Source organism: Trypanosoma conorhini (assembly GCF_003719485.1).
Source record: "Trypanosoma conorhini strain 025E chromosome Unknown Tco_14.4_contig_00579, whole genome shotgun sequence".
Classification (NCBI taxonomy): domain Eukaryota; phylum Euglenozoa; class Kinetoplastea; order Trypanosomatida; family Trypanosomatidae; genus Trypanosoma; species Trypanosoma conorhini.
This window is the reverse complement of record NW_021704666.1, coordinates 1-11,807: the sequence shown is the minus strand read 5'-3', so window position 1 is coordinate 11,807 and position 11,807 is coordinate 1. Positions and strand designations below refer to the sequence as shown.

General features: G+C 61.8%; 4 protein-coding genes across 4 annotated transcripts, besides 18 other annotated features; all 4 read right to left on the bottom strand.

Moving 5' to 3' along the window:
* Nucleotides 1–2: 2 nt before the first annotated feature.
* Tco025E_07476 (uncharacterized protein) lies at nt 3–1,172 on the bottom strand (the record flags this gene model as incomplete). The annotated part of the gene is made up of 1 exon (XM_029374341.1): nt 3–1,172. A coding segment is annotated over one exon (1,170 nt), but the record flags the coding sequence as incomplete, so codon positions are not given.
* Nucleotides 1,173–1,244: 72 nt separating this feature from the next.
* Nucleotides 1,245–1,265: a microsatellite.
* A 307-nt stretch (nt 1,266–1,572) lies between these two features.
* Nucleotides 1,573–1,595: a microsatellite.
* Nucleotides 1,596–1,743: 148 nt separating this feature from the next.
* On the bottom strand, nt 1,744–2,454 carry Tco025E_07475 (uncharacterized protein; the record flags this gene model as incomplete). Its single annotated transcript, XM_029374340.1, has 1 exon — nt 1,744–2,454. One exon carries the CDS (start codon nt 2,452–2,454, stop codon nt 1,744–1,746), a length of 711 nt encoding a protein of 236 aa, XP_029225562.1.
* Nucleotides 2,455–2,495: 41 nt separating this feature from the next.
* Nucleotides 2,496–2,516: a microsatellite.
* A 5-nt stretch (nt 2,517–2,521) lies between these two features.
* Nucleotides 2,522–2,540: a microsatellite.
* Nucleotides 2,541–2,766: 226 nt separating this feature from the next.
* Nucleotides 2,767–2,795: a microsatellite.
* A 56-nt stretch (nt 2,796–2,851) lies between these two features.
* Nucleotides 2,852–2,924: a sequence feature (A-rich).
* A 294-nt stretch (nt 2,925–3,218) lies between these two features.
* Nucleotides 3,219–3,260: a microsatellite.
* A 13-nt stretch (nt 3,261–3,273) lies between these two features.
* Nucleotides 3,274–3,326: a microsatellite.
* Nucleotides 3,327–3,830: 504 nt separating this feature from the next.
* Nucleotides 3,831–3,899: a microsatellite.
* Nucleotides 3,900–4,045: 146 nt separating this feature from the next.
* Nucleotides 4,046–4,173: a microsatellite.
* Nucleotides 4,174–4,217: 44 nt separating this feature from the next.
* Nucleotides 4,218–4,244: a microsatellite.
* A 123-nt stretch (nt 4,245–4,367) lies between these two features.
* Nucleotides 4,368–4,432: a microsatellite.
* A 620-nt stretch (nt 4,433–5,052) lies between these two features.
* Nucleotides 5,053–5,093: a microsatellite.
* Nucleotides 5,094–5,384: 291 nt separating this feature from the next.
* Nucleotides 5,385–5,414: a sequence feature (GA-rich).
* Nucleotides 5,415–5,631: 217 nt separating this feature from the next.
* Nucleotides 5,632–5,663: a sequence feature (A-rich).
* Nucleotides 5,664–5,713: 50 nt separating this feature from the next.
* Nucleotides 5,714–5,766: a microsatellite.
* A 465-nt stretch (nt 5,767–6,231) lies between these two features.
* Nucleotides 6,232–6,307: a sequence feature (A-rich).
* Nucleotides 6,308–6,399: 92 nt separating this feature from the next.
* Nucleotides 6,400–6,426: a microsatellite.
* A 71-nt stretch (nt 6,427–6,497) lies between these two features.
* Nucleotides 6,498–8,378, bottom strand: Tco025E_07474 (uncharacterized protein; the record flags this gene model as incomplete). Its single annotated transcript, XM_029374339.1, has 1 exon — nt 6,498–8,378. One exon carries the CDS (start codon nt 8,376–8,378, stop codon nt 6,498–6,500), a length of 1,881 nt encoding a protein of 626 aa, XP_029225561.1.
* An 823-nt stretch (nt 8,379–9,201) lies between these two features.
* Tco025E_07473 (uncharacterized protein) lies at nt 9,202–11,181 on the bottom strand (the record flags this gene model as incomplete). The annotated part of the gene is made up of 1 exon (XM_029374338.1): nt 9,202–11,181. One exon carries the CDS (start codon nt 11,179–11,181, stop codon nt 9,202–9,204), a length of 1,980 nt encoding a protein of 659 aa, XP_029225560.1.
* Between the last annotated feature and the right edge of the window lie 626 nt (nt 11,182–11,807).

Here is an 11,807-nt window from a genome sequence, read left to right as displayed (position 1 = left end):
GCCAGAGGCTGCTCATGGGCGTCGTTGACCGCAGCGTCGAAGTGGTCGGGTGCATGCAGGGCCTCATGTGGTGCAGAGGGCTGGAGTTGTGTGAAGGGCTGCTCATGGGCGTCGCTGACCGCAGCGTCGAAGTGGTCGGGTGCATGCGGGGCCTCCCGCGCCTCGGGGGGCTTGTGATTTGTCAGAGGCTGCTCATGGGCATCGTTGACCGTCGAGGCTCTCGACTCGGCCTCGGCGTAGTTGAGGAGGTACTGGTTACCCGGCGCGGGGTCCTCAGCCAACGGCTCCGTCTCCAGATTCGGCCTCTCTGCGGCGTCGCCGTTCGCCCACGCGCCCGCACTGTCCTCCTCCATCTTCAGCCGCGAGCTCCTCGTCGGGGGCGATCCGCCGTTCACCGCGCGCGGCGCTGCACGGCCGGAGGTACGCACCAGCACCGCCGCCAGCTGCGGGTACGCGCGCAGCGCGTCCTCCCCAACGGTGATGAAGGCTCCGCTTGCCTGCTGCAGCAGCAGGGCGTTGGCGTCGATGAAGCTGTCCATGAAATCGCCCTCGAGCGCCTCCACACTCTCCATGTGGGAGCTGTACAAATTATTAAACTTCCTCACCTGCGCCTCCGCCGCACTCCGGGCCTTGTCGCGGTCTTTCACTTGTTTCTCGTATCGCTTGCTCTCAGTGAGGCTCTTATTCATTTTGGCGTACTTCTTCTCCTTCCGCGCGACGACGGCGTCTTTGTCCTGCTGCTTCTTCAGGAGCGAAAGCGCCGCCCGCCCCGCCCCTAAGGACTCCTTCGCCGACTTCCGCAGTCGGCCCATATGGCTAAAAATGTGCTTGTGCAGGGTCTCCTTGTACATGGCGAGCGCGCTGCCGTCCTGCAGGTCGCGTATCGCCGACGCCAGCAGCCTTGCCACCTGGTGCAGGGTGTCCACGGGCATGCATTGCTCACGGCAAAAGGCACTTTGCCGGCGCTCCTCCAAGTGTACTGTCATCGCCGCCGTCGCGTCCTGAATGCATTTTCCGGTGCTGTCAAGGCACCCCATCATCTTCATTGTGGCCCCCAGATACTTCTTCAGATTGCCCTCAATATCACTGAGCGCCTTCTGTGACCGCTCAACTTGCTCGAGGTTCCTCTTCACCTCGGCAAGCTCCTTGGGGGCCTCCTTGGATTTTGGCATCTGACCGCGTGTATTGGCGCGTTCCGGGACGCCTGGTAGTGTGCGCAGATGCCTCTCTAGGCCTCACGGGTGCACACACACGCACACACACACCGCACTGGTGACGGAAGCACTTTATGTGAAGCCGCCGCCGCTGCTGCTTTTCCTACTTGCTTGCTCCCGTCTGCACCTCGTCCGCCGTGCTCTGAGCTACAATTGGGGGTGGGGGGAAACCGTGCATGAATGCGGGAAGTAATAAGGTGAGCAGATGGGCACAAGCGACAAAGCGACGTCACTACAACACAGCACGCCTTCTTCCCTCGGTTTCTGCCTCAATACGTACCGGCACGCACGCACAGGTGCACACAGACACAGAGAAATACAAACAAGTACGCATATAGAGATGTGTAAATGCATACGGTATATATATATATATATATTTATTTTATTCCATCGTTCCCCTACCCTCTGCCCACTGTATCCCCCAACCACCCCCAAACGATCGCACGCGTCCGCCAGGCAATCCTCTCACTGTGCAGCCTGCCGGTTAAACTCCTATGCCTGGCAGAAAGTGACAGGCGTCATTCTTCCTCTAAACACCATGGATTTGTGCGGCCTCGGCGCTTCGCATCACCTGCGCCACCCCCGACCAGTACCGCGAGGAGAGCTCGCCCATTGCGCTCAGTGCCTTTCCTATGGCCTCTACGCGGCGCTCCTGCAGTTCGCGGCAGACCTTCGTCAACTCCTCTTCCTTCTTCGTTAGCTCTTTCCGGAGGGTGTCACGCTTGCTAACGTGTTTCACGTAGTCGGGGTTTTCAGCGGAGTTGCGGTTTTTCTTCACGTCCGCTGCGGCGATCTTCTCTGTCTTGGCGCGGGCCTCGTTGTACTTTTTATCCACCTTCTCTTGCTCCTCGTGCTTCACCCGCGTCAGCTTCGTCAGCGACTTGAGGCTGTCTCCGAGGCTGTCCACGTTCCTCACGAAGTCGTCGACGTACTGCACCATGGCGTACTCCTTTCCGTCCAGCCTGTCGCTGAGGCTGTTGCGGCCCTTCCCCGTCGCTGCGGCGGCGCCGCGGTGGAGAGCCACGGTCGAGCCGAAGGTGTCCACTGCGCCGCGGAGGTCCGGCGGCATCTCGCCGTAGGACAGCTGACGGAAGGCCACCGCCATTTCCTCGAGGGCGCTGTCGACCTTTCGCACCGCCGCAATGTAGTTTTTGTTTGCCTCGTTGAAGGCCTTCAGCCCCTCCTCCACCCGCTGCAGGAGCGCCGCCTGCGGGTCGGTGGTGGCGGAGTGGGCGCCCATTGGGATGCGTGGGGCCCTGCTGTTCACTGCAATTCACACGAGTGTGTGTATGTGTGTGTGTGGCTTGGCTGCTGCTGCTACTGCTGGCGCTTGCAAACGTCCGTGTTCTACTGGTTATACATGGGCGCCGCCAAAGACGACGAGAAGAACAGATCCACCCCCCAACACAGACGCAACGAGAAGAGCGACGCAGACGCGGGCAGCAGACGGCGACTTTGCGCCCCCGCGCACAGCGCACTTGGGCGGTGCCGAGGCAAAGTCCCCGCCAAAAGGAGGAAACAATCAAATATATCAACCAACCAACCGACACCGCCCTCCCGCCCGCCCTCCCCTCCCCTCCCGCAGCGGCGGGCCCTTCCATCGCTTGGGCTTCCTCTGATTCCTGGGGGTTGGGGCGTTCCTTCTTTCTTTCGTTGTTGTTGTTGTTGTTTCTTTTAATTCTCCTTTTCTTTTCGGTCTTTCTTTTTTTTCCCCCATCCCATTTTTTGTTTTCGATCTTTTCTCGTGGGCGGTGAAGCGCCACGCACGCAGTGACTTTGGGCGGGTGCCGTGTGCCTGTCGCAGTTCCGTGCATTTTCCCCCGCCCCGCCGCTGCGCGCGTCACGCGCCCTCAGCCGTAGAACCAAAGCCAAGAAAATAACAGTATACATTACGCAAGAAAACACGACGAGGGGGGGGGGAAAAAACATCAACGTCAGTGATAGGAGTCCGCACAAAAAAAAAGATGATGAACGATATCAACCGTTGGTAATGGATGATGACCGGGCGGGGCGGGGTGGGAGGCGGCGGGAGGCGGCGGCAGCAGCAGACGCACTCCCCCTACACCCATACATGCTACACGCACATGCTACACGCACATGCTACGCGCACACACGTGCGCCTTACTTATTTTATACTTAGCGAGATACAGAAGGCGCGGGAGGGACGGGGACGGGGGGGGCGTAAGGGGAGAGGCTGGGGAGGGAGAGCCGCGTGCGCCGTGGAGGCGGGTTCGCGGCATTTACCTCCGCCTCCCCCCACCCACAACCCGCCACCGCCCCGCACACACAAACAAAAAAAACAGTGCCCGCCACGGTGCTCTCCGCTGCAGCCGTGCGTTACACCTCCGCCGCCGCCGTCCTTTTTGAGGGCGTTGTTTCCCTCTCCGCTCCCTCCCCCGGCCGCCCCCTGAAGGAGCGGCGGCGGGCGCGTCAGAAGAAAACAAAGAAGTCGGAGGAGAGCGAACATGCGAAAACCGCGTGTTTTCCCTCCCTCGCCCCGTCCTCTCCCAAGACCCGTGGGGGGGAGGGGTGGAAGCGGCAGGCAAAGAGATCCTGCAGCCCTCCACGCAGCCGCAGAATAACAAAGGCGGAGGAATCTGGAAGGAAGGGGGCGCCCAAAAACAAGACACACAGACAGAAAGTAAGAGAAAAACAAAAACAAAAAGAAGGGGGAGAAACAAAAACGTCCCCTTTTCCGTTGGTTTTTTTCATACTTTCCCCCGCAGGAACTGTGGCGACAAAGGCAGCATCCATGGTAACTGCACCGCTGGAAAGAGAGAACACAGAGCGGGGTCGGCTGGACTGATCCTGATGTACCTGCGCGGGGAGACATATATGCATATGTACAATGTGTGTGTATATATATGTATATATATATATATCAAGAGAGAGAATGATATAGATACATAGATAAACGCATATGCACATATACACACACGCACATATATATGTATATATACACCCACATGCAGACGTTTAAGCATAAGCCATAAAACCAAAAGGACACATTCACACACACCCACACACACAGGGAGAGAGGGAAAGTAAATTGGAAGGAGTGCAAGGAGGCGGGGGCAGTGTGCCGCGTCCCCATGGCCGTCAACCTGGCGCACAGGCACGCTACCCAACGTCTCTTTTTTTCAACTCTTGAGATATTTTAATTTTCTTTTTTTTTCTTTTTTTCGTTTGCTTTTTGTTTGCTTGTTTGTTTGTTTGTTCGCTTCCCCTGTTCTTCACTTGCGCCGGTGCGGCGCCCCCCCCTCCGTCGTGCCCTCCCCCGCATTTTCCCCGAGGCACAGGGAGAGGGAGCGAGAGACACGCGGCGTGCGCAGGCTCCCGCCCCCGCCCCCCCTCGGACGCCACGGCGCCAAAGGGGAGTCAACGGCGAGAGGGTGACGGCGCCAAGACAAAAAAAAAAGGAAAAAACGGCAGGCGGCCGCAGCAGAAACAAACAGCGTACGGGCGCATGCGTAAGTGCGGGCGTGCGCGGGAGAGTAGTTCGCCCAAATCCCCCACACACGCCGCCACAATCACCACGACCCCCGCTCGGAGGGCACACGCACACGCGTGGATTGCCGCAGGCAAAACAAGAAGGTCAAAACAAGAAGAAAAATTGGCAGAAAGAACCACAGGCCTGTCAAGGCGAAGGCGCGGCGAAGAAAAAAAAAACGCGAAAAAAAAAGAAAGGGGTAGGGGAGGTGGAACCGTGCGGCAGCGGGGGCTGTTGGCAGTAAGCAGGCAGAGGGGAAAAAAGCAAAGAGATGCCACCGCCATCCCCCCGCCCCTCCCCGCAGGGACGCCCTTGCACGCAGCAGGCGCGCGCATGCGTGAGCACACAAACAAAACAAAAAGGGCAAACCAAAAAACAACAACAACAACGGAAGAAACTCGTACACGCGTATGATGCATGCACGCCACCCACTGCACTTTCCAGAGGACATTTTTTTTTCTTTGCATTATTCTTCTTCCTTTCTCTGCCCTCGTATACCAAGATGCAGATGCGCGAGGAGCGAGAAAAAGAGAGGACAGCCGCACGCGGTACGAAAGGGGCGATAGCAACGCCAATGACAGCCTCACAGCGTCTCGCCGCGCTCATACCGCGCAACTCCCTTCTTTGGCTCTCTACTTGGTTCGCTTCGGTGTTTGCTTTTTTTTGTCCGTTTGTTTTTGCTCTCTCCCTCCCTCCCTCTCTCTCCCTCTAATAGGCTGGATTGCCGCTTCAAGCCCTCTACCGCCCCCGCTCGCCGCACGTCTCCCTCCTAAGCTTTTGGCGGCCCTCCTCCTTCACGCACTCCCCTTCGACCTCACACCACCGCCGCTTTTCCCTCTTTTTCTTCTTCTTTTCATTTTTTTTTGTGTGTGTGCGTGCGTGTCTGGGCGGGTGGGCGGAAATTTGCAGCCGCACTCAAATACGCGGTTCTTCTTTTTTTTTTTCGCTTTTTTTTTTTTACGTGGCCTCGTCCGGATTGCGGCCCCCCGCGCCGCACTTCGCCTCCACGAACAAAAAAAAAATAATAATAATAACAATAATAAATAAATCAAAAAAAAAAAAGGCGCTGCCGAGCCGCGACCTCCCGCACCCCTCGGCACCCCGGGCCTCGGCACTGTGCCCCACACACGCGCGCGCACGGGCCCTCACGCACTGCCCTCGTTTGTTGCCTGCCGTTTTTTTTTCTTTTCGCGTGCGTGTGCCTGTGCGAGGCGGCAGACTCTGGCGCCGCCCCCGACCACATGGTACATACATAACTTATGCAGTCTACGCGTTTTCGTTGGTCTCCTCGCCCACATCGTCCACCGGCGGCCGCCTTCGAGTTTCCTGCCCGCCCGCGTGTACGGCGGACGAACCCGCTGTGACAACAGTCCCCCGTGGGGGAGCCCCGGAACGCTGGCAGGCGGTGAGCGGTAGAGAAACACCCATATACACACACAGAGAGAGAGAAAAAAAAAAAGAGAAAAGCAGCATGGCCAACGATTCGGCATTCCTTCCTGTGTTTCTGCTCTCGTTTTTTCTTCCCCTTTTTTTTGTTGTTTTTTTTCTTTTATTTTGTCTGTTTCTCCTTTCATTTTTTTTGTTTGTTTGTTTTTGTTCGTTTTGCAGTGTTCCCATCGCCTTTTTTTTTTCTGTTTTACTTCCTTTGATTTTGTCGCTTATCTGCCATCCAGTTTTTCCATTACTTGCCTTTCCCACACACACCCACACACGCACGGACACGCCCCTGCCTGCCCGCCGGTGGCCCCCACGCCGTCAGCCGGCACGCATCATCCGCAGGCGCCTCGCCCCGCTCAACGGGCATCCGCCGACGGAGGCGACACGCAGGCAGAACTGGCGCCGCTCACCGCGTCATCGCCACCGGCACGCTGCTGTCGGCCTTCGCCGCCCCACCTTCCGCCAGAGCGCGGCCTGCCGTCAGCAACAACACCGCCGACGCCGTAGCCGGCAGCAGCGGCATTGCCCCTGCCGCTCCCGCCGCCTGTGATCTGCTCCTTGTCCTTGCGGCCCCCGGGAGACGGCTGCCGCATGGAGCGAGGCAGCGGCACCGGTGCACTCGCCGCCACGCCACCGCTGGCGCCGCCACTAGCGTTGGGGTATTGGCCGCCCTCGTCGCGGTCCTTCTGACGCCGGCCGCCCTCCTTCTTCTGCTTTATCCGCAACACCGTCTTGGGGTCGAGGAGGCATCGCTGAAAGTCCGGGTGGTTGGCGGCGAGGTTAAGGATGGGGCCGCTTTGGCCGTACTGCTGCATGAAGAAGGCGGCGAGGGTGAAGTCGTTGATGGCCAGGAAGGTGATGAGCAGCGTGCGACGTCCACGGCGACTGCTCTCGGGGTCCGCTGTGGTGTGCAGCACCTGAACAAACTCCGCCCGCTCCCGCTCTGTGAGGGACTTCTGTGGTGGGTAGTACTGGATAAAGACATCCACGTCCATGAGATCCACCGCGGTAAAGGCGTCCCAGCTGACCAGCAATGCAGAGAAAGAGCTATTGTTGTCACCGCTGTTAGCACTGCCAGCGCTGTTGGGGCTGGTCTTCGCCTCACGGAGAAACCCCATAAAGGAAGACTCCTGCCTTTCCGCAGTGTCAGAGCGCAGCATGCAACACATGTAATCCGTCCCCTTGTTGTTTGCGTCGCTCGTCGTATGATACAAGCCCCACTTGGCTATGGTCTGGTGCAGGTGCTTTATCTCCTTATGATGCGTGAGCAGCACCACACGACGCGATTGGTACGTCAGCAACACACGGCGAAGAAGCTCTTCGCGATCCCGCTCGTCGAGGTAGAGGAGGTGCACCAACTGCGTCGACGAGGGCGGGAGGGTGCCGGAGGCCGTCGGCAGCGTCGGCCCCACCGCGGCGGAAGGGCCCTGCAGGTGGTAGTAGCGCCGGCTCCTGCGGCTCAGGTGGTAGCGAACCCCCACTCCCACCTTCGTCAGCGGCGCGAGGCACATGAGGAAGACGTTTGCCGTGTGCCGCGACGCCGTGAGGTTGTTCGCGCAGTGGCCCGACCCCGCCGCGCTGGGCGACGGCGAAGCGGCCGTCAGCAGCCGCAGCACCTCCTCCAGCTGCCGTTCGTTGGCGCGGCTCACGTCCTCCACGGCGAGGGTCGTAACGGACCGGAGGAACTCCCTGCCCCAGGCGTGGAGCACCCGCAGGGTGGTGATCAACACGCGCCCGCCCTTCGACGCGAAGGCTGCCGCCGCGGACGGCCCCTTTTCGCCGCTGTCGCCCCCCACCGGCGGCGGCGGCGGCGGCGGCTGCTGCCCCTCGGCCGTCACCATCTGAAAGTCGATGTGGCACTGCGAGGCGAAGGCCTTCATGCTCTTCTGCAGCTGGGCAGCGCAGTCCTTGTTGCTCGCAACCACGACCGCCGTGCTGCGCGAGGGGTCCTTCGCACTCAGCACACAGTGCGTGGCGAAGATCGTGATGAGCGCGTGCCGCTCCGCCGTGACTGCGCGCGAGCTCGCGTTGCCCTCCGCGCCGGCAACCCCGCCGCTGCTGCCGCCAGCGCTCGCCCCGCCTGCCGCCCGCCCGTCCACCATGACGTCTGCGAAGTCACCCGCCGTGGTGGCCAACACGCGCGCCTGGAACGGTGTCGGCTGCACCCCCATTCGCCGCAACGCGGCCACTAGCGTGGGATGCACGCCCAGCGCCTCGAACGACGGCGGCTTCCCCATCTTCTCCCTTCGTCGCTGCCCCTCTCAGTTCGTGCACGCGCCGCTGCTGCTGCTGCCCCGCTGCCCGCCCCCCACAGTGTACCCGCTGCGCGCGCCGCGAGTGGCGAGTGGTGTGCGAAGTGCGCGGGAGGTGCAGCGGGAGACCGCCGGCACGAAGGGGAAAAAAGAAAAGCGACGAAGAAAGTCCACAGCAAACGATGCCGCTGCTGCGTGACGGAAGGGGTGTGGCGCGACGGTGAATTAAACGGAGTGAAGAGGAACAAAAAGCAAGAAAAAAAAGACACTCTAGGCGTGGGCACGGGGGGAGAAGAATAAGGGAAAAAACGTAAAAGAAAAAATGAAAGAGAAAGAGAGAAGGAAGAAGGCAGTGAGCAGGGAAGGCGGGGGCGGAGGAACAAATCAGACGGTGGATGCCGCCTGGCACACACGCGCAAGAAGCATATACGGCCCAGGGAGACGGGAAAGAAGCCCCACCTCCTCGTTTTTTTTTCCTTTCCCCCCCCTCCACACACACTTTTGTTTATCCTTCCTTGCCGCGCTGCGCGGTCGATACTAATAAGCTGATGATACAGTAAAAAACCGGCGGCCACGTCACATCCGCGCGACGAGCGCAAGACAACGGTGGCACACAACACGGGTGAGTCAACCGACACCGCAGCGGCTGGCTGGGGCGCAGGCCGTCTCCGTCCAGCCGAGGCGATGGAAAGCGCGTGGCCGCCGCCGGATTTAATTGCCGCCACGCTTTTCTGCTGCTTCGCTGCGCCAGTGCGGCACTCCCGCCACCGCCGCGGCGAAGGAGTTGAGGAGCAGGGGGCGGCGCACGTCAGCCCCCCGCCGGCGCCTCCTGCTCCTGCTCCTCAACAACGATGGACGGGGATCGGCACGACAAACGGGCCTCCGACCTCCCACGCCCCGGCGGGGCGGCCGCCTGAGCGGCGTCGGGCGAGGCAGCGGCGGGAGAGTTGGCGGCGCGCTGCTGGAGCTGCGGGCGGCACTGCGGGGAACGCCGCCGCACCGACTGACGCGCCGCCAACTCAATCTCTCGCAGTTCAATGCTCCTGAGTGTCTCCCTCGTGTTCGGCACCACGGCGAGCTCCTCGCAGCGGCGCAAGGCGGCGAGCAAAGCATCGCGCTGCAGCACCAGCTGCTCCACCTGCAGCGGGGTCTGCGGTATGGCGTGGAAAAGCGGGGAGAGGTTGGACAGTGTCTGCTGCAGGTGCCGGCTTCGCTCCTCGAGCTCCGCCTTCTCGTCCTGCAGGACAACGATTGCGTCGTCTCGCTGGCGCAGCTGCAGCTCCAGCCACTCCAGCTCCCGCAGTCGCTCAAGGATGCCGTCGAGACGCCGCTGCAGCGCGCCGCTGAGGTGGGCCTCCGCGCCACCGTCGCTGCCGCCCGCCGGGGCCTCGTCGCCCAGCGCGCGGAGGTGCAGGCGCCGCAGCTCCGCCACCGCGTGACGCACCGCCTGCTCGAGTCCCGCCAGCGCCGTCTCCTGCACGCGCGTGTGCTGCAGCTGCGCCTGCGCGGCCTCCCACATCCCCTGCGCCTCCGACGCCTTCAGCTGCAGCGTTGCCTGCATCCCCTCCTTCTCCCGCAGGAGCTCCTGGGTCTTGGCGAGGACGCGCGTCAGCTGGCCCACGCGAACCTCACGCTCGCTCACGTCCCGTTGCAACTGCCGTAACTCCGCCTCCCTCTCCGCAAGCGCGGCCGCGAGTGTGGGAGGGGCCCCATCGAAGCCCGTGCCACGCCGCGCCTCACACGCCGCTTTGGGCGAGCGACGGTCCAACGCCGCCACGCGCGCTGCCAACTGCTCCGCCTTTTGAGTTGCCTCCTCCTGCGCAAGCACTGCGGCGGCCCGCTGCCGCTCCTTCGCCGCAACCTCCTGCCGAAGCCCCGTGATTGTCGTGAGCAGGCGACCCAAGCCCTCACGCGTCTGCTCTGCAGAGCCAGTGGCGGCCTGCTGGCTGACGTGAAGCTCCTCCCGCAGCAGCGCCAACTTATTTCGCAAAAACGTGTTCTGCCGCCGCAGCCCCTCCTTGCTGTCCTCGCGCTCTCCGCCGGCACTCGACGTCCTGCCAGAGCCCACGCATCCCCCCACTTCCTGCAGCTTCGCGGCGGCAACCCTCCTCTGACGCGTCCTGCCCTCGCCGCCTTCAGCCCCCACCCGGCGCACCTCCTCCCGTGCAGACATCAGCTCCTCCTCCAGCACCCGCACCCGGCGATCGTACAGCTGTCGCATGGCCTCCTTCACCACCTCCAGAGGCGCATTCCGCGGATCGGCCAGCGCCGCAGCTGCGTCCCCCGCGCTGGCGTCCGCGGCTCCGGTACGCGTCAGCGCCTGCAGCAGCCGGCTGTGCTCCTCCGACACAGCGCTAAACTTGCGCTGCAGCGAAGCATAGTTTCCCTCCACGTTCATGAGACTCGCTTTGATGGTGTTCCGCTCCTGCAGAACGCGGGCCAACTGATGCGCCCTGGAAACCTCCTCCGCGCGAGCCCGCTCGTCCCTGTCGCTGTCGGCAATGTCAGGCACCGCCGATGGCCCCGCCCCCTTCACTGGCGGAGCCGCGGTCGCCGAAAACGCGCTGGCAAGTTGCACATCGCGCTTCGCCCGCTCCACGGCATCCAGGAGCTCACGAAGGGCCCCGTCGTTCCCACGCGACCACGCCGGCAGCTCCCCCGCTTCGTGCCGCTCTCTCAACGCATCTTCGGCGACGAGGCGAATGTGCTCGAGGCTCGACGAGGTGACGTTAGCCAAAAACGCGTACCGCCGCTGCAGCTCGGCGAGATCTTCAGGCTGGTTCTGCATGTTCGCTCCGCAGGCAGAAGAGAAACAAAAAAAGGGACGCCACTCACGCCCGCACGCTGCAACCGGGCTGCGTCCCCTGCCGCCCACAACCTCGCCGGCTACCTGCGGAAGGGGAGACACAGTGAGAAGAAAAGGAAACCCAAGGCGGCGCAGGTGAAGGTACCCGCTGGGGGGTGGGGGAGAGGAGGGGGGGCACATCGCCGCTCGCCTGTGCAGGTACGGCAGACGCGCGCGCTCCGGCAACCACCAAGTGAAGAGAAAAGAAGTGGGGAAAATAATCATTGAAGGGCGGCCGCGCGGAAAACCGGTCCACAGAAGCGGGCCCACGCAGCGGCGGTCGCTGCGGCCTGAACCCAAAACCGACGGACTTGCATACATGAATGTCGAACGTCCCGCCCAGCGTGTGTGAAGTATGACTGGGCGGCGCCCCGGTCCCGAACCCCCTCCCCCGCACGGCGCGTCACTCCCCGCAGCCGAGCGGGCACCCGCTGGCGAGGTGCGGCGGCATAAAAAAAAAAAGAAAAGACACCAACCACCACGCGCCGCCGCGCCCGAAGCCGGCCAGGAGGAGCCCACCCCGAAGCGAAACCTGTGAAACTGCAGACGCGAAAGCATTTGAATTAGAG